A 25,046-nucleotide genomic window follows, 5' to 3' on the forward strand; every position below is an offset into this window, starting at 1 on the left:
AACTCGTAGAGAGCTGAGGCCATCTCTACGTTACATCAGCTAACAACTAGGCAGTGAAACCTATCGATAACTACGCCTTTGTCAATAACGTCGACGTCGGCAATCCCATATATTACAATATTATAATTTTAATATTCTTTCGAATTATTTATTTATATTATTAAATTTTAATTTTGACGTAACGGAAAGATTTTCTTTTCTTTCCGGGCAAAAGTGCTCATCGACAGGTTCGCCTTCTCTCACATACACATCCTTGCGTCTTCGTCGATCGAGAAACATCGTAATAATACTTCTCTTCAGCAAAAAAAAAAAGAAAAAAAAGTTGATATACTGTTAATACGAGTTTTTGCTACGATTTTTCTTTTTAATTCCTTCTCTCATTATTAGACGTACAGTATTCTATCGTTAATCGGCTAATCCACGCCGAGATCGAGAACTAGGACGCTGCATGGATACGCACGCGCTGCGTGACATCGCGCTATGAGTGCCGCGTCGTTTGTACGTTGCGTATCGCGCAATTTGAGCTGTGTTAATTAAGCCGCTGGCTACCATCAGGAGCAGGGCGCCGGCGAGACGTCAAAACAAGCATGCAGAAATTGCGAGAAGGTATCTAACTCGTACGCTTGAAACCCTTACTTTCTACCGACGAAAGTTCTAGCCGATTCGTCACATGTCCGTTATCTTATCTCCCGATGGACCCGCCGCGGCGAAACCCAATCCGAACGAGATGGCGTTATTTCTTTTTCTTTTAAATTCTCTTCCCGGTTGTTACGTGAAAAAAAAATAAAAAAAATAAAAATAAACGGCATTCGCGTTCTAACGATTAATTATCCCGCGCGTCGTTCGAAATCGGCTAATTGGGCGAGAGATAGGGTCCAGCTTCGTATATGCGTCATCGACCGACCCCTCCCTATTCTTTCTCTTTCTCGATCGCGGCTTTCCCTCGGGTTTGTCCTTCTCGCCGAGACGGTTTGCCTTCATCGTTTCCCTCGTACCCTTCTCCACTCCGGATAAAGCCGGCTTCGCGCCCCTCTTGCTCCCCCGGTGAGCGTGCCGGCTCGAAGCGGAGTGGAGCAAAGCAGCAGCTGACGGACGTAACAATGCGTTGTTCCCGGTGGCACGGTAGCGCTATGTCCCGCACGGGCTGGAGAAAACCGCCGCGATAAAACGGCGTCGCCGATATAAAGGGTTTGGCGTTTCCCAGCCAACAGCTGCGCGGGAACGCGATGTGAAACCCCCTCCGACACGCAGTGCATCAGGTAAGAGTGAAATTCGATCGAGTGAGTTACTTCTGATAATCCTTTAACCTGCCGGAGCCCGCGAGCAGCCGAAGAGTGAGAATTCACGCGTGGGACGCGATCAGTAGGTTCCTTCTTCGGGAAGGCGCCGAACGAACGGGCGGCACTTGCGCGCGAAATCGCGTGCGAAGTGAAACAAACAAGTTTTTGCTTCAATCGACAGTTACAACTGAATCGGAAGAGAAGAAAAAAAAAAAGAGGGGGAAAAAAAATTAATAAATAAAAAATATTGAGAGAAGAATGTTAAATCTCGCGGAGAACGAGGGAGGGATGCTCGTCAATAATCTTACGTCGTGTCACTTCGTCGTCGCGGTTTCATTCTCGGGACGCTGCGGAGGGATCAATTAAATATCGTTTTACGAGTGTTATAAAAATAAAAGTGTGGTGAAAAAATTAATAGGTCAGACGTCATACAAAGCGAGGGGGCGAGACAATACCGTGGGCGAGGAATCATTGACTTGCGCGCCGAAGGGGGGAGGGAGAGGGATGTTTAGCGATCTGGCGCGCGAGCGTTCTTCTGGTGAACGCGGTTTATCGAATAAAGCGATCCTCGCGGAATAATTAATTACGTGCTCAAAGCGGGGGAGGGAAGTGAGGAGAGGGTCGAGTATTGTGTGTCAGGAATGAGCAAACTGCATCCGCCGATTTAACGCGCCCGCTTAGCGAAACGCATCCGCGAGAGGAGTTGTATTTCCATATAGATTACAGTCGGTTTCTCGCCGCGCGGCTTTCCGTAAGGCTACTGTTTCCAGTTGCGCAATAAATGCGCGATATACAATGAAATATGCACGGGACGTGGGGGCACCGGCATTTACATGGCGCCGCATAACAAGTATAACTCCGGCTTCGGGACTTGGAACACACGGCGCGTTATTGATCGATCCTGGTTGCAAGCGATGCACGACGCTAACGCGCGAGCTAATCGCGCGAGAAACGTCCGGTCCAGATCACCTAGCGAGCTCACGCATGTAGGGTACGGGTCGAGCATTGCCAGCAGATATTTAGCGATTCGTTAGACAGCGTCAGGTAACGTGAAAATAAACCGGCGCACGTGGAGCAGTTGTACTATCGCCTTTGATCATCGCGCGTGTTACGCTTTTGATTTTAACGCGATCACTACGCGGCGGCAATTATACAAATTGCCCGGCGCGGAAATCACGTGGGATATCCCGTGGCGAGCGTGTTATTAAAAAGTATTCACGTGTACCGGGAACAACGCGAATTTTCGGCGTTCAGGTGAATTTAAGTTTTAGGTGAACGTAGAATATTTATAAGCGACGCTGGATACGCGTACGTATCGTCGACGTAATATACGTTCCGGAGTTGTATATAATTTAATATGACTTAATGAACGATTTTGTGGAAGCTCGCACAGCAAATCGATTTGAAATTCAACTCATCAAGTTTGTACGTAGTTAAACTAGTTCAAGGTTTATCTCTCTTTCTGACGAGAGAATGAAGAAAGACGCTCGAAATTAGCGCAGTCAGTTTAATGATTAAGGATGCCCGTTATGAGCAGATTTTTTTTTTTTTTTTTTTATCTTATATGTGCTTTATTAAAACCGTAAAGTTAAAAAGTATTTCAGGTTTATTACACGCGTATAACAGTATCTAGACAGCTAAACTAAGCTAATTAACTCGGAGCTGATGCTGAAGCTAATTGTAAGACTTGTCGGGTTTTATAAAGATCTGTTCCTATGTATGTGTGTGTGTGTATGTGTATCGTGACACGTCACTGCGAAAAAGGCAGAAAAGAGGTTTTATCGCGAGTCAATGATCCGCACGCAGGCATTGCTCTCTTCTCAGGCTTTACCGGCAACGAGCGAGGTGTCTCATCGGACACTTCCTCATCGGTCATCTGTTTTCTAGTCACTTACGTTCCTACGTTAGATCGAGCACGTTTCCGTCAACACGGCTTTCAAAACGGTACACCGAAGGGCATGCAGATATGACGTTTTCTGCGGTGACAGCGGCTAGCGTAGTGCGTAATCCTAGGCGGCAGAGGCAGGGAATGAAAGAACGGGGAAAAAATCAGTCATCGGCAAACCGGCCGGCGCGGTACATACACGCGTATATTAAAAACGAGCCGAACAACGATCAATAAACTACTTTATTTTTTTTTTGTGGACACTCTTTTCTTTCCCTTCGATTCCGGATAAAGAATTAATAAAGAATTCTGAATCGAAGGAGTGAAATTTTTTAAGAAATCGATCATTCGGAAAAGGAAGCGCGTGATCTTTCGGCGACTTCGGTCTTTCCCTAAATTGGCGATCTCGTGCCGACGAAGTTTCTCTCTTCGGCTCCTGTTTATGGACTTAAAATGAAGAAGAAACTTTCAGAGGGTACAATTAAAAGTAAGAAGGAACGTGCCCTCTTTCTGTCGGTATCCCGTCTTTCCGTGAGACGCGACTCGAGGAGCCTTCACTTCTGATACTCTTTATGGGCTCGAAGTGAGGAAGAAATTTAAATGCTGCGATTAAAAGCAAAAAGAATCATGTCCTCCTTCTGTCGATGCTGCTCAATTTTCTCCCTCCTTCGGGATCTACTTTCCGCTTCTCTTCATGAATAAATAAAAGAAGGAAAAAAAAAAGAAAAAAAAACAAGAAAAAAAAAAGAAAAAATTTTTTTTAAGAGTAAGAGTGATATATCAAGCATAAGAGAGAGGTGCCCTCTTTCTGTCGATGTCACGTCTCTCCCCCCGGCGAAATCACCTAAAGATATCCCTCTTTCTAATTTACTTCCGGATTTCCGGCCTTCCCGCAAGTACTCGAGGCGAGAAAGTCCACCTTTCACGGGATTAATAGTGAAGAAACCCGAGAATCCATTATTAATTAGAAGTCGAGGGGGGCCGACGAGTAGTTCCTTCCCGTTCGCGGGGAACGCGAAGAGACCCCCCCTTCTCCCCTAAAAATGAGAAATACACGCGTCCCTCTTTCTAGACTCCCGCATTTCTCTTCTAAGACTAAGGTCTCTTCTGAGAGACGAGAGCCGACGAGGTCTGGCCTCTCGATCTCGCTCACCGGAGCCGCCCGGAGGAACGAGGTAGGAGAGAAAGGAGAGAAGCGAAAAACGGCGAAGAGGAAGAGAAGCGCGAGCGGAGAGTAGGGAGCAATACAGCCGGAGGAACCTGGAGGAGAGAGGTTCTGTTATCCGGTCGCGGTCCTCTCTCCTCCCTCTCGCGGTGGTGGCAGGTCAGTGTTGCCGCGTTCGCGGCCGAGGACGGCCGTCAGGGACCGTCTCCAGGGAACGTTTCTCTCTCAATCGCCTCTATCGTGCGCGCGGACCGAGCAACCGCAGGGCGTCGCGTGCCCTCTGCGAGCAGAAAGAAGAGTGCGTGCCCGCCGGCGGCGGCATACGACCCGGACGATGCGCGACGCGACCCCGGGAAGTAACATCGCCACCGCCGCCGAGAAGCGACGCCACTGCGACCAGGTATGCGTTACGTACCAGGTGCTGGAAGAGGGTCCGAGTACCTCTTCCGTTCCGTTTCTTCGTCGAGACGCGATGGGATTATCTCGCGCCGAGAGGCAAAACCCTTCCGCCGCGATGGAACCTTAAGTTTGCCTCCGTCTAGTTGAACGCGCCTGCTATCTCGGACTCCGCTGGACCCACGCCGGTTTTCAAAGACTCGTTTTGTCCCACGGAACGAAAGGCTTAATACGTAACTCGATAATATTTTACACGCGCGAATTAACTTCGTCTATGCGTCTTCCTTTTTTATTTATTATTTATTAATTAATTTTTTTTTATTAATTTTGAAAATTAAATTTCGATTTAAATTAATTGAAATATAGTTTTTAATATTAATCTCTCTCATATCGAAATATATAATCGCAAATTAAACGAAACTTGAAGACAAAACATTTTCAGAAAAGGATTACACGTGTTCATGTAATTATCGCGGACGCTTCTCTTGAATGCACGCCAACGCTATAGTTAGATACAATTGCCGTATAACTAACTTCTCAAAGCCGAAGCGAAATATCAGCTTGCCACCTGAGAACATTTTACAACCGCGCGTAGCATTGACAAAAAAAGAAAAAAAAAAAAAAAATTAAACAATCCAATTTGTATTCAAAATATTATAATGTTCCATAAAAATTCGGAATTACAATCTAAGATATGCCATCCGCATTAGCATGCTGAAAGCATTCAGGTTTCGTTATCTCGGAAGTTATCGTTATTCGAGTAACTGCGTGCCCCGATACTCGGAGGAAATGCAAATTTCCGTCGATTGTTACGCGGCTTGATTTTTGGAGCGTCACGACGTCAAGCCGCTTCGTCGTAACAAGATGGAAAGGATCACGGGTCCCATCTCTACCTCGCGATATCTTCTTCCTTTCTTCAACAGGTCGCGGCCGTGGCGTCACGCCGCGTGAATCGCGCTTCGCTTCTCGCTCTGATACTTACTGCGTCTGGTTAACATTGATCTTGAACTTCTTCGCGTAATAGAGACTTTTAAGACACGGCGAACACAAAGTACATCAATTTTTTTTTTCCCCCCCCTTCGAAGTAGCGAAAGAAAGAAGTGACCGAGTCGATAATTCTCAACTGATCCGGCTCCAATTACCTCCGGCGAGCCGATAATTCTTAAACACACTGAAAATCTCCGTTACCAGCTCTTCGGGATTCGACCTTGTGACATTTACTGTAACTTTAGAGTTCGTGGGAACACTTCGTACCGTGGAAGTCGTCTTTCACTCTCTCTCTCTCTCCTCACGCAGAAACTCGGGAGTCGCAGCGTGAAAGTTAGCCGTGCTCGCAATTAGATAGAATTTAATTGAGTGTCTCCGTTGTCGATTCTTTTCATTTTCTCCTCGAGTAATATCCGAGATAATTACGAGAGTCCCACGCATACCGCGCGGCGTGTTTCTTACGGCAGACAGTTCTGGTTTCGGTGCAAGAATACCACGCGCGGGACCAGACGCTTCTATGTAAATATGTAAATACGTAAAGCGTGACATGGAAACAGCCGGGGAGACCCTCTTTGCTCCTTTCGGCAAAACGAGAACGGGTTCCCGGCGGCTTTTCTAAAACCTCCGGAATATATCGTCTTCAGACGGATCTTAGCTGTCCGCAGGTAGTTAATTTAGGAATTAACCGCGCGATAATTACGAGGAAGCCGTTAAAAGATTGAGAATTAATTAAGACTCCTTCTTTTTATTTTTTCCTTTTCTCTTTTTACGAACCTCCTTCACATATTATCTCATACGTTTCTCCTCGCTTTAATGTACGCGATTATTAAAGCCTTAAATATTACGACAACGCAGGTTTCAGATTAATGCGTCGCGTTTTGAAAAAAGACCCGAAGGCGGTCCCGTCAAGCGATGATTTTTTCGAGAAGGGTTATTTACAAGTCCGAGGGATGTGGTATGTCGGAGGAATCTCGCATTCTTAGATTCGCGCGCGTACGTATCTAAGATCGCCGCTATTCGCGGCGTTTATCTTGATCGTCCGTGAGTTGCATAATATCCAAGCGCGAGGCGAGTATGTGGCCCTTTCGGTTTCTGCGATTCCCGTAAATTGAAATCTGAAGTGCCTTTGTACTTCGGATAATAAGACGGCGCGGCCTCGTCGGACACCCGGCATTCCCCGCTCGTCTTCATCCAAGTCCTTTTTCTCCAGATGATTCTCCGAAGTTCTGCATCTCTCTTTTTCTTTTCCTTCCTCTCTTGATTTCTGTTTCGTTCTCTCTTTCTCTCTCTCTTTCTCGTTCCCTCCCTTTCTCTCTATCTAAGTATCTTTTTCTCTCGCGATGCACCTTGCACCATAAACTCCGGACTCGTCGGCGTCGCGTCGCCGGCAATATGTACGGCTTGTAGCGGCGTAACGTGGCGGTGCACGCCAAGGCATAAGACAGATGTTGTCCCAAGGAACAAATAAAACCGAGGGAAAAGGAAGCGAGACGATGACGATGACGCGGGACGGCGGCGACAACGACGACGAGCGAAGCTACCGCCTGTGGCCGTTCCACATCCATTTACCTTTTGCATCGCTCGAGTAAAAGCGAGAAACCCGGCCAAGGGAACGCGGCGTACTTCGTGCGCGCAATTAAGGAAACAATTTAAATGTGGAGGAGCATACCTGATCCCCCGCATTCCTTTCTATTAAAAAGAAAGAGAAGGAAAAAAGGAAAAGAAAGAAACCGAGGGAACGCGGGCTTTGAGTTTACTTTGCCTTCGCCGTCAATTTTCTATCGACAGTTTCTTACGTCCGATGAACTTTCTTGCGTGCCCGCGAGATATACTTTGTACCGCGCGGAAGAAGAAGAAACGATCGAAAACCGAGGAGGATCAGCGTATCTCGCCTTTCGCGGGGATTGAAAATTTCGCGGCGGCCGGGGCACTCACGGTGCCGTTAAGCCAACGGTGCATCGCGCCTCCCGTACCCGGCGAAATTGTCCCGCGACGTGATCGCAAATAATCGTCGTCCGAGCGCGGCGGGCTGCATCGATTTAACAGCGACGGAACAATTTCCTTAGCGACGGAAGCGTAACGCGCAACCGAGATCGCGCGCTCGCGTTTTCACGCACGTGATTCCGAACCTAACCCGGTCGATGCCGGGCTTGCATTCCGAAGTCACTGCACCTTTCCCAGCGGTCGCCGGCCGCTTTCGTTTCTCCGCGAACTCGCGAAGTGAACGCCGATTAAGAGGGCCCCGGCTCGGCGTTATCGAAGATAATCCGGCGCGATCGTAGAAATAATCGCATTCATTTCGCCTCGCCGTCCCCGGGAATAGATCTTATTACCCGGTCGATGGATCGCCGATCGATTTATCAGAGACGCTTTATCCGAGGCCCCGTAAAGGCGATCGGTCATATCTCGCCTTCTCTCCACCTCCTCGCGGCACCTCGAGAGGAATTTATCGACGGGATTAAGAGAGTGACACGCACAATACGCGCTCGCTTACAGCTGCAAAGCGGCGCGATTCTGTATGCCAAGTTAACGGTACGATAACGGTCGTACGCGGATGTTAACCGCCGTGATCTTTAATGTTGCCGTAATCGCTGGCCCATTACTCAAATTACTCGCCGTCGCTATTAATCGCACGAGAGGAGGTTGCACCGTGCCGCGGCACCAGGGGCGCGATGCACGCGCTCAGCTTCCCGATTAATTGAGAAGCGTATTTCCGTTGATTGGACCATGAACTCGATCTCCACCGATCGATTTTATAATTCTCTGTTTAGAGGGAAAGGACTCATCCCGCGCGCGACGAGATGTCATTCAGCGACGCTCGTTTCTATTTTCTTATCTGGTACCTATCACTTTAATTTCGATGCAAATGTAATCCGACATGCGACTGTTCGACATATTAATATGACATTCCATTCGAAAGCGAATGAATATTTCACGCAATCGATACAAAGAAGACGAGAAAGAAATCGCAAATGTAATTCTCGAGTCAAGCGAAGAGACTACGATCCGCGACCGGCGGTCGCCGTGTTTAAATGCACGGGGGATGAAATTTCAGGGTGCTCCGCGATGGCGGTCGTGAGGGTGGCGCAGGCGCGAGGACTTTCGCAGTCTCTGCGAGAGAGAAACCGTCGTTCGGCGGCGATTTACCGGGAGGAAAGACCAAAGTTTCCTCAGTGCTTCCGCGCGCGTCGAGTACTCGTGGTCGTCGCGGGCGAGACTCCGCAGAATGCGCCCTCGCAAAACTTCGCCGCGTCTTTCGACAAGTTATTACAACGACATATTCGAGCAACGTGACACGAGATCGCACGGCCGCTTATTAGCGCGGCTAATCATAATAACGCTCGATTAACGAGACTTTACTTTTACGAAGCTGAGAATTAATTGCCGTAATATTGTTGGGCTATTAATTGACGAATCAATCAACGATGAATTATGAAACTAATCGAGCGCGTTCGATATTCGTTCCGAGGGTAGACACACGTTTTAGATCCGCTATTTAAATAGCGAACGGATTTTTCTTTTTTTTTTTTCAACGACGTAGTTTTGATAGTTGAGTGACTTCCCGATTTTCAATCGAACGAGGTTTGTAAATTGTTCGGGAGGATTTTCGCACCTCGAGAGTTTTATAATTTAAAAAGCCGGTAGTTAATTCAAAAAGAAAAAGCGATATTAACACGATTTGCGTTTTGCGAGGAAGAAAGCGTTTATTTCGTTAATTAAAAAAAAAAAAGATTTTGCGGTTTATAGGGGAAGGGGAAAAATAAATAAAATAAACGAGAGAAAAAAAAGTACTTTAGTGTTCGCAAAAATATGTTCGCACGGGGAAAAAGAAATAAGAAAACGTTGCGTGCGAATCTTTCTTCACGAGTCGATCTCAAGAAGGATGCTCGTGCGTTAATCGCGAACGCGAAGATTTTCCTCGCCTGAGTTTTTTGCGTATGCAAACCGGTGGAACGAGATGCTCGTCGGCGTGCAACGGGAAAGCCGCTGAACGCGAGCATTCGTGACAGCCCGCGATGTTTGGGAGACGATGATATGGAAAAAGACTGGAGTCTCCGAAGTAGCGATACCGCGTCTATTAGCGGCGCGCATTTCCGGGACCCGGTGAACGAGATCGATACCTTTATCGGGATTACCGCGGTCTAAGGGGCGTGGAAAGTGTTGGAGAAGGAAAAAAAAAAAAAAAAAAGTATGCAGCTACTTTCCAGCTTCATGGGTCGACACACGAAGCGAGGAGCCTCCTTTAAAAAAGGTACGTCTCCTCGCGGATGAGCGCGCCCGCTCTGGCACCACGTGACGTTAATTAGCTTTAATCAGCCTCGGGAGAGAAAAACACGTGGGGAAAATTTCACGCGGGGAATCTCACGCGCGAAAAGACGAGTCGCGGCCGAGGTCGTTAATAAGAAGTTTCCCCTAATTTCTCCGGCACGGTGCCGGAGATGAGCGGCTCCGAATTTCACCTTAGCGGATAGGTAAACGTGTCGGTAAACGTTTGCTAAACGCGCGGAAGGACAGAGAACACCCATGCATGAACTCACACGTTCACGCCTCGTTAACCCTCCGCTTCTCGTAAACACGAAGGGATCAACTTCTGAATCGTGGGACACCTCGAGATGCGCTATAATGGTACTGGGTCGTACGCGGTGGCGGCGCGTTATCGCTTACGGGGAACGTTTTTACGTTGCAGGAAGAAGCTGCGCCAGCTTCCATTCTTGCGGCTTAACTTTCGACGGCCGCTTCTTTTATTAACGATCCGCGCGTTGGTGAACAGCGCCCACGATCATGGTTAACCCCGTGGCGAACGTGAACGACGCGTCGCCCTGTAAGTCAGCGGGATAGTTGCGTTCCTCACGTGTAGCCACACGCGAGACTACGTGGAACGCAGCGATGGAATATTAAAGCGAAGTGGGCGGGCGCATGATCTAATAACTTATTTGATCGATAGCCACGGAAAATATGCCTTCATATACCGCCGGCGCGTGGCTCACGCGATGTAGGATACTTCGTGACCAATTTTGTACGGTACGGCGATCATCGGGAGCATCGAAATTGCTTTTCGTCGAAGACCCCGGAGAGGCCGCGTGTTACCGGCGCGCACCTGATTTCCGTGCCATCGAAACCCAGGCGTCACGGCCTGAATGCAGCGGATCGGTTAGGTCACCGATTATAACGCGTAAGAAACTCGTAACTCGAGGTTATTCTCTTTTCTTCTTCTTCTTTTTTTTTTTCCTTCATTTTTTTTATCCTTTTTTTTTTTTTTTCTCTTTCCTGCCCGTGCGACTCTTCGATTTCTAAATATATAAGTTTTACACGCGGCACGCGGGACTTATATGTTTAGTTTATCGATTTTTATTCGTCAACCAGCGTGCGTTGCAACCCCTTTCTTCCTACCGTAGTCGCTTCCCCAAAGGCGGGCACGCCAACGATCGCACGTGGCGTATGTTACACTGCCGCATTCGAAATACGAAGCGTGATTCGCCAAATTCAATCTGCGGAAGTAATTACTCCTGGCATAAACGTACGCGACGTCAACCGCGTGAAAGGTTGCCACGCTAATTCCACCCCACATGCCGCCTCCATAATGTCAAGGCCGCATCTTGAATTATCGCTCTTATCTTCGCGGCCGATTCGCTGTGGAATCAGTCGCTGCATATCCATATACTTCTAATACCGCCTCGGTCAGTTTTGGCGTCGCATTGTCGATTAGAATAAGATCGATTGGATAAGAGTCGCTTTTAAATATTCACAAACGTCAAATCTTTTTCCTTTTTTACTTTTTTTTTCTCTCTAAGCGAGATCTAATCACGGAATAAAATTTCGTTTTACGACAAGATTCAGATTGAAATCAACAAGAGCCCGCAAACGTTGACATTTGCGCAACGTTATTTTCTACGTCCTTTTAATTATCGTCTAATTAAAGTCGTATTTTCGAGCTACGTTCAATATTTTTTTAACCAACTGCTGAACGGCGAGCACGCTGTATTTTTTTTTTTTTTTTTTTGTACTTAAAAGTATTAAGCAGAACTTTCCTATCCGGCATATACTCATTTCAAGGATATGTTCGTAATTTTACCATGCATTCCGAAAGCATAAGGTATACTTATGGAGTCGCCCGCGATTCAGAGGGTCAAGAAAGAAACGATCATTAACCAAGACAGTTAACTTAACAAATGGCTGGCAGATATCCGTGGAATATGTCACGCAAATGTATCGGCGCGTATGCATTCCACCGCAGCAATAATTCTCGCAGTGACATTTGTCCTCGCTCTTTTACCGGCGTGCTGATTGATATGCGCCGCGCGGAATTGCAAATTCATTTATTTGCTACCTACAGATTCACGTTTTCCCTCGGTCAAATATAGCACTCGTTTAATTCTCAGGCGATACCCGAAATCCAGAAAAAGAAGGGAAATAAAACGGGCAAAGTAAATAAGTAAAAGTGGATCAAGTGTTATAAAGGTGGCTCGTTCCAATTTTTTTTTTCCTTTTGTACTACGTGGATAGTTATTTAAATTATAATTAGTCACGTACGAGAATTTAAGCGAGAATAAGCGGGAGAGAATTTATATACTCGACAATTTGACGAGACCGCGTCAAGTGCAGCCTTCATATTTCAATCTTTCGAAAGATAAATTATCTTTGAAGCGAATCCAGCAAAGGAAAATCCAGCGGAGGAAAATCGAGATCCTCGCGTTTAATTAATCAATGTCCCTTTACACGTTTATACGGAAATCGCCGGATAGTTAAATAGTGGATATTGAAGATGAAGACCGCATTCTACCATGTACGTCGCGCTAAATGAGCTCGTTTAATTCACGCTTTATCTCGGCTGAATATCTTTTGAAGCTGCGCTTGAATTCTCCCCGTTAGATGTTGCACGTCATATAGTATGTCTCTATATAACGTTACGTGGATTTTCTCTTCCCCAGGAAAGCGCGAGTCCATCGGAGGCGGGAATCTTGCTGGTAATTGGCCGTATTCGACGGGGGGTCCGATAAGACCCCTTGGCAGTAACATTGGCGGCGGTGGTGCTGCGGGGGGCACCAACATGACACCCGACGATCCCGCGCCCGACGAAGAATTCGCCCTCGCCGTCACGCAGAAGGCACAGGTACGATTCACGCTTATCATCGGCCTTTTGCTCGCTCGTGCCGAATAATAAATTCTTGATAGCGCGACAACCGGAGAACCCGTGTCCCGCACTCCTATATGCCGAGCCATTATATTTACTGTACACGCAGCGATCGAGATATAGGCCAACTTTTCGTGAACACTTTTTATTTATTTTTTTTTTCTGGTACGCGCGTCGCAATTAACCTCTGCCAGAAACTCGTCGCTTCGATTCGTTAGCGTGTAAACGAGGTATTCGAGAAGAAGATTTAATTCTTCCACGGTTCTTCGAATCGTTTAATTGGAAGTTACGCTGCGTATAACTTTGTTTTTTTTTCTTTTAATTGGAAAAGAGAGACATGCGCGCAATCGGAGAAGGATCGGCTTTGCATAATGAAGACTGACCGTTAAAGGATCGAGCTGGATCGACGTACGGTGGAGCGCAGGGATGAAATGCCACGTGAAATATTGAAATCCGATAATAGAGCTCGCCGATGAAAATTGGGGCACGCGTTTCTATCGTACTACGAAGCGGCAATCGTGCGAAGTGCGAGAGCTCAAATATCTATTTCCCGCGTGGAACACCTCCGGAGAGCGCGTGCATGTGCATATAGCTTCGATGCTTAGTGTCCCCTCCCGTACGCGGTGTGTACTTTTCAAAGGAGCCCACGCGAGCTGAATCGTCAATTCCGTAAAAGCGACCGGGCACAATGCTCCACGAAGAAGAGAAGAGCCGTGACGACCCGGCGACGGGCGTTCGCGATGCATGCCTCGTGCGCATCGTTGAACGTTCACTGACGTTGCTGGCCGCGTTGTGGCTATTGTTGTTGAACTCAACGATTTTTTTTACGTTCGCCTCTGCGGTTTTAAGCCTCCAAGTCGACCCATTTAAAGCCCTTGACTGGTTACGTGGGAACGTTTAAAACGAACGACACTCAGATATGCATTCAGCTTTGATCCCGATTTGTATATTTAGAATCGAATTCACTGATCTGCCTAATTTGGATTTTTAATTTAGTGGGGCATTCTAGGTAATTTATAATTTGATGGTAACGTCTGCAGCGTGAGTGAAATTTCACAGGCAGAATTAACCGTAACGATGAAGTCTTGTACTTTTGATGAATAAAATATTGAATTAATAAGAGAAATTTATGTTAAAGTTGTAATAATAGAATTTTATATATATGCCTGGCTATCAAATTAAGCAGCAGTTTTTGAGTTTTATGATATTGATTGTGGATTTCGTATCAATTAATTTAAATTTAAAAAAAGAAAAAAAAAATTTTTTTTACGGTCTAACTGTTTAAATATTCTTTGCACGGTGCATAATAAATATTGTGCGGTATATACAGAGTACATTAAGATTATTGGTTTTAATTTAATAAGATCTTTACCGAATGTAAGAGTTCATTTATCATTCAAAAAGTTCACGTATCTTGAAATAAAATTCCAAGAAAGTAAAATTGATTTAAGGGAATAATCAAAACAATTTCATTTACTTAAGTACAGTCTAAAAATCAAAAATAATATTGCGGCATAAAATTTGCAGTTTGAAAGAATTGACGAGAATTCAATACTTCACTTATGATATTAAGTTATTAAAAAAAAAAATTGATTCCGCATTAAACGCAAGAAATGAATAATTAAAACCAAATCACTCCGTATACGAATGCTAACTTGTTATTCGGTGTCTAAAATTTATGAATGCAGAACTGAAATTATTATCTGCGTGGGAAGTCACTGAAATAATGCTTTCCAGCACGGAACTCGTGGGATTTCTCGAGCGATCTTTATCTCGCGCTCTTCTCTAGCTCTACACCGCCAAGAATAATTAACACTCTACTTAAAAGGCAGAGTCCTTCGAGATCAATTTCGCACACGTGCTGTATTGGAAAGGAAACGGCCGTTTGAAAAACCTCCAAGTGTAAATATCCTGACGAGTTTCATTTTACAAAATTTCAACGCAACATCTGTTGAATTTATCTTCACCGGATATCGCATACCCATTATCTCGCTGTATTATCTAATTGCCGCCAAAGTAATTCTTAGAAAATGTATTTTTCTTCTGACAATTCCTAGGAAATCGATGCGTATCGCGTTTCGAAATCGTTTTTCTTTTTTTTTTTTTCCTTTCTTTTCGCGACAGTGGCTCCAATTAAAATTGGCATTCTCCATAAATACTACACGGTATGACGCAAGAGCCATTGACTGAACCATTAACGCCCATAAATAATATTTGCTTTACCGTAATTTCTGTAAATACGGAAAATGTAACACTCGACGAAGCGCACGGCTCTATTAAAGCTTGTTCAGAGAGACCAGTGTGTATATTATGTTCTCGCTACGCTTCTCTTAGCGTTGAACAACTTTCCAATTAATGAGACGTTACGTTCTTGATGGAACAGGTCGAATTACTATTGCGCAAGGGCCCGTGTCTGCGAGCAAGAACGTGAGCGACCTCGAGACGAGAACGGGAGGTGCGTCGAGACCTCATCTCTCGCATTAATGTCGCTCTATTTAATTTTAAGATCGACGCGCGCTTTATATCTCGCGCTATAAGTTGCGCGGGAGAAGTCTCGCCCCTTTGAATCTTCCTTTAAAATCAATTTGCACGAGCTAGAAGTTTCACAATGCTTCAATCGCTCAACGTACCAGCCAAGAATTATTTAAGCACATTCGGGAAACTTTATTATTTGGATTAATTGATTTTTAATAAGAATATCTTTTTTATTATTTTTTTTTTTATTATTAGGCACGTTCGTGTATCTTTTGTCCGCCTATTCGAATATTCAGCAGCTATTTGCACTTTCCCTCGCCAATGTTATTCGAAGGGAGATTTATGAAAGAGCTAGAAAATCGTAAAACTTTTTTGCATTCGAGATTTATTATTTAATCGCCGAGGTTAATGACGCTCATTGGTGACGTCAGGGAGTCTTCTTCGACGTAGCACGCGACGTCGCGTGTAAGCACGTGGGGATCATGTCCTACATCCTAGCAAGGTACGAGGGTATGACTTCTCGGGCGACGTGTCGCGTGACGTCGCTTTCACTTCGCAAGGGTCCGCGGACGAAAAGATTTTCCGAGAATATTCCGAGATTGCGATACGCACGGTCTTGGCGTTCCTTCGCGGGGTAAATTGCTGTTAATGATACGCTCCGAGTAGACGTACGAGCGGGACTGTCATTCCGGGGTTGTTTTGTATTGCTAATATTCCTTTTATGCTTCTTTACGCCGGGCAAGGCAAGGTTGCGCATAATGCACCAGGTACGCCTACTATTCAGTTTCACGTGCGTACATCGTGATAAAATTGAGAAGAGCTACATGCGTATATTTCTAAACAATTTTTAAAGCCGCGTGGATCCGCCGCGCAACTGTAATAAAGTAAAAATAACTGAGGCACTTGAACAAGAAAAGCGCCCCGTTAATATTTGAAGGCACGCCGGTGAGATTTCATTACGATGAAAGATTGAGTGGTTCATTCGAGCTGATATTTATTTTCGAAGTACAATCCTTCTCTCGTGACGAGGCTGATATTTTTAAGCTTGACGATTTTATCTCAGCCTTTTAATTTTAATTATTATTATTATTTTTTAATCAACCGAGCACGAGATATCGGCGATAGCGAGTGGGAGTGAAGGATATCCTTCGTAGCGCTTTGATCGAAGCTTCAATCAAATATTTTTCGTCTCACGTAATCTGTCAAGAATTAATTAATTACCTCGTAGTCGCAGATAAATATAATTAGTCGATATTGACCGTGCGGAGGAGTATCGATGCCGATGCAATAGTCGGCGCAATAGTTACGCGATTTCATTACCACCGAATAGAATCGCACGCAAACGGCAAAGGTGTAAAACGCGCGAGCCGTTTCGTATTTATTTAATATTAAAATACATGCAAATGCATGCGCATAAAACGCACTGGATAAAATATATCTCCTTCGCAGAGAGATGCAGAGGCAATCCGCACCGCTCTGTATCTCGGAGTGGCACTCGGGATCACCTGGATAATAGGAGCGGCGGGTCTGTCCCTGGCATGGCTGATTCTGGTCCTAGCACTGGCAACGACCCTCGTTAAAGCGAGAGCATCCCGGCTCCTACAAACGGAATTGCAGCACGAGCTGGCGAGGTTACGCAGAAGACGAGCCCTGTACAAAGACGAGACCGCCGAGTGGCTGAGTCTGCTCCTCAACAAGTGGCAAGTACCGTTTTCAGCGGTTATCGATGAAGCCGATCACGGGAGAAAGGAGAATGCGCCGTGTGCGTGCCACCTGGTACACGCCAACGCACGCGTCGGTTATATTAATTTAGCCCAAGATTTCCAAGAGATCTCTTTCATTGATTAAAGAAAAATCTATTTCCATTTATCGCGGCCTTTCATCGCGACTCGCCTACAAGAGGCAGATTACGATTATTAATAAAGCAACGCGGTATTACGTCGACAGTTGATTCTCCTGTTAACGAGCGCAAGTCTTTCTTCGCGGATATTGGCTCGCGTAAGATTCACGTAATCGTATTAAATATTACTCGAAATATACCGACGGAAGGATGAGCCTCTGCGTGTAGGCAGGGCGATGGCACCAGGTTTACGTAACAGCAATATTATTTTCATTACTGTATATCTCGTGACCTCCTCTGAGACTCGCTCTTCCGTATTCCTGTGATTCGCGGTAATAACGCTATTGTAACGCCGGTGGGTACACGTATACCGGCGCGATTGTCCTCGCATCGGGCGGGTGAACGAACTCCTCTCGTTCGGGAACGGAGTACTATATACGCATTTGTAAACATACCACATTCCTGACGCACGTGGTGTAGATGTGGCCTTTCACGTTTCTGCCGTACGCGTGCTGCGGATAAAATCCTTGCCCGTCACCGTCGCCGGCGCACGTCGAACGAAACGGAATTGCCGACGCTGTAGAACCCGATCGTGTGATTTAAATAAATCAGAGGATCCCAAGATCGCGTCGGTCAAGTAATCGCGATACGTACGAGTTCGCGAGAATCAAGATATAATTTTGTTAAAAATCAAACTGAGACTTGTTAAAAAAAATGGACTTTTTCCCTTTGCTGGGAAATAAAAGCGCTGGAAAATTTTTTAGAAATTCTGGAATCGATTCCTAATCGATGAAAAAAAAATTCACGATTGAATTTGAAAAGAATCTATATATAAAAAGAGGAATGCATCGACGGTCTCATGTGCGCGTCTAAGCGATTTTCTTCGCGCGCCATCCTTTTCTCGTTTGTTGGCGCTTGAAAACGGCGAACGGTAATATTATAGGCGTGGAAAGAGTACTACTTATTTGGATAGTTGATAGACCTGTTCGAGCATTCCTGAACAGCCCCGGCTGCGGGTTTCTCGCCGGCCGGCGGAACATCTACATGCGGGGAAAAAGCGATGAATTCAGCGCGACGCGCTGCGCACATCGCGCGGATAAAGAAAACGACGGTACGATCGCACGGAGCTTGTTTGATCATATGCGAGCGCAGGAAATATATGTACAATGACTTTGGAATTAATTTAATTAATTTAATTATTAAGATTATTTAATTTAATAATTATATTAATTATATTAAGATTAATTAATTTAATAATTAAGAATTAATTTAATTAATAAAAAAGCTAAATTTAATTTCTCTCTTTTTTTTTTTTTATTACGCGACGTACGTTATCAAGCAGTCGAATAATAAAGAATTCGCTGATAAGAAAACAGGGAGTAATTTTAGAAACTTGATACATCATGCAAGAGAGCTTTAACGAGGGAATTCACAATGGAAAACCTAGAAATACTGGATTGAAATGAGATGGCAAGTAAGATGTTATCCAAAGGTTCGAAAAAAGAAAAAAAAGTGACACGCGCGTAGGTACTTGTTAATCTACTTGTCTGTTCTTTAATCTATTCACGAAAGCCGTGTGGGCTGTCGAGTATTATACGTATCAACTCGTTTATCGATAGCGAAAATGGGATGTTGTTAACGATAAACTCTGGAAATACCTCGCCCGCTACGCCGCCGAAAACGTCACTACAAGTCTTTCGCGCTCGAAAGACGTATCGCGCATCAGATCTGGCCATTCGTTTAATTAAACCGAATATTTAATTAATGGCATTTCATCGCGTTGCTTCTCGAATTAAGGAGATTTAATAAAAGAAAGAAAAAAAGAAAAAAAAAAATCTCCGTGCTGATTAAAAAAAAACCGTCTGCGTTGTAATAAATTTAATAAAATCAATAAGACACTTTTAATTAAAATCTTTGGCGTGCCGAACGCGAAGATTAATGTTTTAAAGCTTTCGCCGGTAGTGTCAAACGTTATTTACTTTCTAGGTGGAGATTTAGCGCTGCCAGTATATTTTCCTTGGCGAAGGAACGATTGGAACCTCTTCTTAATGAAGCCAAGCCTGGTATATTAGGTAAGGACACTCTTCATAAATACACGTTTCGCAACTTGCGAGTGAAAGAGAGGGAAGAGAAGAAGAAAAGTATAAAAAGAACCTCGCTGAAGAAATTAATCATCGACCCCCTCGATTACCCACCCGAAGGGTTCTAAAATACTTTGTCATTTAGCAGCTCCATTGTGACTCTAAGGAATACTTGTTTTTCAGGTCCGTTAGAATTACGCGAACTCACTCTCGGCGAGCAGACGCCGTGCATCACGCGCGTCAGAACACTCAATTGCTGCAGCGATGACGATATTCCTAATGATTATTTCGGTCAGACTAAATTATCCATCGAAGCGGACCTGCGGTTGGATTGCGAGCAATTCCGCATGCTCATCACCACGCGGCTGTTTGGTAAAGGGTAAGGAGCGAAAGATTCATCGTGAAAATATTAAATATTAAGAAGCTTTCGAGAATTTTTTTTTTAAATAAAGTTAAAATTCTATTGGCATCACTTTACGCGAATATCATTTTTTCAAATTTACCTCCACGATGTCATATGTCGTTAATTTAAATTTGCTTATTGATTAAAATTTAATTAAAAAAAAATTAATTTTGCGTAATATATTTTAATGTTTTCTACTTTCTTGTAAATTATTCATTTATAATTTTTTTCCTGATTTTGTTTTTTTTTTTTTATTCCGAACTAGCCTTTTTTTTTAATCTCTTTAAATCTTGATTTTAAACGATAGTATGGGAATGGATATCGACCTGGCGGTGGAGAAACTATCGCTGTCCGGTACAATTATTGTCAATTTAACATTGAACTCGTCGGCGCCGTTTCCTCACGCGACCGGACTCAGCCTGAGTTTTCTGGAAAAGCCAGACGTTTGGTTCAGCGTGAGAATACTACGAGCGGTTCAAATGATGGAGATGCCGCTAATCAAGACCTGGATTCACGCGGTGGTTACGGACGCTCTGGCCAGCTGGCTGGTCGACCCGGGATACTTGGAGCTTAATCTAAGGGCGCGAGAAAGACCAGGTCCTGGATTGGATTCCGTGACCATATCGATGCCGCAAGGAGTGCTCACCGTTGTTTTGTGCCAGAATGGATGTTCTGGTAAGTTCCTCGAGTGAAAACTACGAGCGACCGTGCTCTTAAACTAAGATTCGGGGGGAGAAAGAAAAAGAGAGAAAAAAAAGAAAAAAAAAAAAAAGAAAAGAAAAGAAACCGCTATCGACCGTTAAATTTTCTTTTAGCGTGATTCAGCGTAGTTAAATTGTGTGGTTTTACTTATTGCAAAAATTCCCATCAAACACGCAATTGTTATATCTTATAATGAACGTTTATTACGGATTATTACAGACTCGTTAGAAAGTATAACTGCCGTTTCTCCGTTTAATAGCAAACGTCGCTGATGAGGTGAGATGGCTCGTAGTGACGGTGGGCGATCAGAGACGAATCACCTCGAACCTGAATTCAACGTGGACCGAGGACGTGTCTTTTTTAGTCGGGCCGTTAGACAACGAAAGAATTACTATCAAGCTGAAAGCGAAACGCCTCGTTAGCACGATCACTCTGGCGCAATTTGAATTGGCATTAGGGGTCTACGACTGGGAGAACTCGCAAATGTAAGCAATTTAATACACGTTACGATAAAGCCATTTACTTTGCCTCGCGTAAAATTTCTAACTATACGTTCAACTATTAAGTAAACTTTGTAAAGTATTTATTCGGACGCGATTAACCGCGTTCGATTTTTAATGCCTGCTACTTGCTCGTTAAGTTTTAATTTCGTTTTCTATTCGACAGCGTTGAGACCGTGTTACAACAGAAGAAACCCACCCGCAATAGCGCTAACATTCCGAGCATCAATGCGCGATTAGAGTACACCACTTTACCGCACTTGGACCCGGATTTGCCACAGCCAGAATTTACGGCCGATAATATGCATCTTGCAGGTACATTAACGAAAACATTAATGCCGTAATATACTAACGTAGACATATGCATAAGAGAAGACAACTTTTAATTAATTAATTTTAATATTAAGTCAGAGACGAATGTAGCTCTGAGATTGTTCAAACTTTTTTTTTCGTTTTTGCCGCGATCAGTATTATCGTATGAAATATTTTCAGTGCCGCGAGACTCTTGCCACAAAGCGCACAAAGCAGGTAAAAATTCTAATTGAAATTTCGTGTGGTGAAATTAGAGCATGATTGTGTGCAACGTTATTTAATTTTACGTCACGTTTAATTGTAAAAACGTGTACTTGACGATTTTAATTTCAAGACTCGTCAGACAGTACAGTTATAGCACGCCAAACTTTATCGTCTGTTCTTCTGAAGATTGTAGAAAGCCTCTAGCTATGATTCTCTTGTAATTTTTCTTGCGTGATTTTGTAATAGATTTTTTTTGTGCGGAAGATAAAAGATATATTCCCGTTGTAATACATCGTAATTTTCAGGGGTATTGGTGGTTTACATTCATTCCGCGGAGAATCTTCACGGCGACACTGCTCAGTGTAATCCTTATTGTATGCTGTTTAATAATCGAAAAAAGGTAAGAAAAAAAATTCGTAATGTTATTTCAAATACATTTGCTTCGCTTTAATTATATGAATAAAATCGATTAATATTTTATGAATTTTTAGGTAAAAACAACGCACTACGTTCGCTCGACCACGTCTCCGGTTTGGGATTGCAGAGCACAATTTTTGGTACAGGATTACACGCAAGTGTCGCTGAGCTTCGTCATTTATTCGTGGAACATAGTAAAATCGATGGATACAGATATGTTAGGATTAGCTATGCTATCTCTGTCTCAGGTAATCAAATGTTTCCTGACGTAACCGAACAATTCGATACGAAAATCAGGCAGAATAAGAAATACATTTTCTATTAAAAATTTTTCGATTTATCAATTAATTTCTTTACAATGCTGTAAAAAAAATTAAATACTCAAAAAAGTAATTTTTTTTATTTTTTTCAAGGACACAACGTGGATCGTCAGAAAGGAACTCACACTCAGCGGTTCTAATATCGCTTCTAACATGACGATCTCTGTACTGTTTTATCCTATCAAAAGTGTGCAACAAGTGGTAAATAGTCGCAGAAGTAGTTTGGTTCCATCTACATTGGACGACGAACCGAAAATCAAACGAAACAGTTTGCCATGGATGCAACAGGCGGTCTGTTACAAAGCCCTATGTTTATCGGAAAAAAAAAAAGAAAAAAAAATTCTGTGTGATTGCCCACTCAAATCTTAAAATATTTGCAGAAGCTGTTATTAACGCACAAGGATACCGATCCCGCCGCCTCCGACATATCCAGTCTTCTGTCTACCGGAAGCGGCTTGATGGAGGTGACGTTATTACGCGCGAAGGATCTCGTCGCAAAAGATCTGAACGGTTTCAGCGATCCTTTCTGCGAATTGAAACTGAACAACGAGACGAAATACAAGAGCAGTATAAAGAAGAAGACGCTGAATCCTTGCTGGGACGAGAGTTCCATCATGGGCCTGCCGAAGACTGGAGAAGCTTTAGATATCGTAATTACGCGCATTTACCTTGTTAAAAAAAAATTTCATATCTCGAAATAAAGAGGTAACGTTTTTTTTTTTAATTTTTTTTAAATTTTTGTTTTTAATTTAATTTTTTAGTTATTATGGGATCATGATACTTTCGGCATGAAGGACTACCTTGGAAAAGTATCACTGACTCTCGACGATATCAGAAAGCTGTCGAACAGCGACCAGTCCCATTGGTTTTCGCTCAAGGAAACCAAAACGGGATCTATAGAGCTGAAAATTAAAATCCTGTCGGAGGAATGCGAGGTGAGATTCGTGAAACAGCAGTTTCATTCTAATTTTTCTCATATATTCTTACTCTACGTATTCGTTTGAAATTATCTCTGTTAGACGCAAAGCACGTACGCAACCAGCAATGTCAGCGACAATTCTTTTCGTCTAAACACCGAGCCTGACTCATTGTCGAGTATCGTACGAAGACCTTCGATGGAAAAATCTAAGATACGTCTACACTTAGATCCCGTTGTGCCACCGCCACCTCCGCCGCGCACTGTCACCCTCTTAAAGCCAACTACGTCTAATCAGTCCGGTAATAATTTATATATTATTTATTTAATATTTTTATAGATTATAATATAATATAATAAATCAGCGTGGTGCTCGATATGGATCGCCATAGAATTTTTCATGTATTTTTTATATATAACAGACAAAATCAGTATCACCAGCAAAGAGTCTAACGAGGTGAACGGGACGTCAAGTTTCTGGATTCCGAAAGTAATCACGGAATCAGTCGCGGGTAATTCTATCGACGAGGCCGACGCCGCGAAAGTGATCGCGGAGAGGCGATCTTCCCATCACAGCTTGACTCCCAGCCCTGAACAAAGCTTCGGCAAGAAGTTACCGCAATACAACAGCTTCCGCATGATGAAGCAGAAGGTAAACGCGGTGAATTATCCACGATCGAAAAACATCAGCTTGAGGTATTTCGTGTAATTGTAGGTGAAGAGGGGTTTAAAACTTCGTAGATTCCGTTCGGAAGTGACTATAGAAGATAAGAACGATAACAAGGGTATCACGTTGAGCCTAGAGCCCAGAGGCGGCGGAGAGGCCGACGCCACGGAACTCTTGTCGGAATCCGGTCTAGCTCACGCGGTGTCGCAGCCAGACATGCTGGGCAGAATACGACAGCCAAGTCCGCGATTAAGATTGAGGCCAAATGGTTAGTTGAACGTCGACGTCATACGCGATATATTAAATTACGATTGGAGTATTAGAATTAAATGCCGAGGCATGACGTAAAACGGAATTGTCTTATTTTCAGATTTAAAAATTGTTAATGGCACTAGAGAAAAGTATTCTGGAGTGGAAGGAAAGGTTCTTCAAGCGCAAGGTCTCCACGTAGCGCACATCGCCCAATTGTACTGCCGAGTAAAGCTTCAAACGTAAGTTTTGATCGACGACGTTTTGTGGTTCATAAATGATTAAATTAAAAAAAAAATTTAGGTGCGTTAGCCCGGATAAGATTCTCTCGCCTAACAGCGGTAAGACCATCGCGAAATCGCGACTCCTGCCAGCTATGCCTAATCCTCAGTTCAGCATAGATTTCCATATAGACGGCGACGGAGTACCGAGACAAGCGTTGCTAATATTCGAAATCAGGAGTGCCAGCAAAGAACTGCTGGCCAGTCGACGTATTACTTTACACGAATTGCTAGGTATGATTTTTTTTTTTTAAGTATTTTTAAGTACGAGATACAGTTTTCATTTGTTTGATATTATATTGTATAATTTATTTTATATACGCAGGCGTATCTGCAGCCACCGACGAAATTCACACGTGGTTGGCATTGAATAACGGCGCGTCACTGGAAGTACAAATCGCTCACGGAAGAGAGCTAAAGAATAAGTCGTCGAAAAAGTTGTTTCGTTCTTGGTCGGTTCATCGAATAGGAAAAATATGAGACCTCAAGAAATACTGCAGTTGTATACCTATTTAACGTGCATTTATAAATTCATGAAATCTTTCAACTTTTTTCTCGAAGTAGAATTGAACTTCAACGACACGTGAATTTCATCAGCGTTTCATTCATTGGAAATTAATAAAAATTTTCATTAATTAATTCGAGGAATATATGTGCAAGCTGATTATCTTTTATAATTATTCTCGTTTGTACAAGATTTAAATAGCATTCCATATGTTTATCTCAATTTTTTTTTTGTACGATTATATTTACGACAATTTATTAATCAAAGAGTGACTTTTGACAAAAATGTACAAGATTAAAAAAAAAAAAAAAAAAAAAGAGAGAGAAATA

At 43.6% G+C, this 25,046-nt stretch overlaps 1 protein-coding gene across 4 annotated transcripts; it reads left to right on the forward strand.

The window, feature by feature from the left end:
- The first annotated feature begins 8,452 nt into the window (after nucleotides 1-8,452).
- Nucleotides 8,453-25,036, forward strand: LOC139110929 (uncharacterized). 4 transcript variants are annotated; one of them, XM_070670904.1, is made up of 20 exons: nucleotides 8,453-9,965; nucleotides 12,643-12,824; nucleotides 16,770-17,020; nucleotides 19,147-19,232; nucleotides 19,425-19,620; nucleotides 19,952-20,319; nucleotides 20,606-20,831; nucleotides 21,013-21,161; nucleotides 21,339-21,374; nucleotides 21,668-21,762; nucleotides 21,854-22,027; nucleotides 22,193-22,390; nucleotides 22,480-22,749; nucleotides 22,861-23,034; nucleotides 23,119-23,317; nucleotides 23,438-23,667; nucleotides 23,731-23,950; nucleotides 24,053-24,173; nucleotides 24,235-24,446; nucleotides 24,538-25,036. In XM_070670904.1, the coding sequence occupies exons 1-20, from the start codon at nucleotides 9,905-9,907 to the stop codon at nucleotides 24,690-24,692; spliced, it is 3,603 nt and encodes a 1,200-aa protein (XP_070527005.1). In that variant the 5' UTR covers nucleotides 8,453-9,904; the 3' UTR covers nucleotides 24,693-25,036. The 4 variants fall into 4 exon arrangements, with proteins under 4 accessions (XP_070527005.1, XP_070527006.1, XP_070527003.1 ...); XM_070670902.1 differs by lacking the exon at nucleotides 8,453-9,965 and adding an exon at nucleotides 10,466-10,886; XM_070670903.1 differs by lacking the exons at nucleotides 8,453-9,965; nucleotides 21,339-21,374 and adding an exon at nucleotides 10,468-10,886.
- The last annotated feature ends 10 nt before the right edge of the window (nucleotides 25,037-25,046 follow it).

Source organism: Cardiocondyla obscurior, linkage group LG22 (genome assembly GCF_019399895.1).
Source record: "Cardiocondyla obscurior isolate alpha-2009 linkage group LG22, Cobs3.1, whole genome shotgun sequence".
In the NCBI taxonomy this organism is placed as follows: domain Eukaryota; kingdom Metazoa; phylum Arthropoda; class Insecta; order Hymenoptera; family Formicidae; genus Cardiocondyla; species Cardiocondyla obscurior.

Excerpts from the sequence above, each read along its gene's own strand:
- LOC139110929 (XM_070670902.1), top strand. The coding sequence starts at position 10,670 with ATGCCTTCATATACCGCCGGCGCGTGGCTCACGCGATGTAGGATACTT. Across the intron at positions 21,763-21,853 it reads TGTTTAATAATCGAAAAAAG|GTAAAAACAACGCACTACGT; the intron begins GTAAGAAAAAAA and ends ATGAATTTTTAG. Across the intron at positions 23,668-23,730 it reads TCCGCATGATGAAGCAGAAG|GTGAAGAGGGGTTTAAAACT; the intron begins GTAAACGCGGTG and ends GTGTAATTGTAG.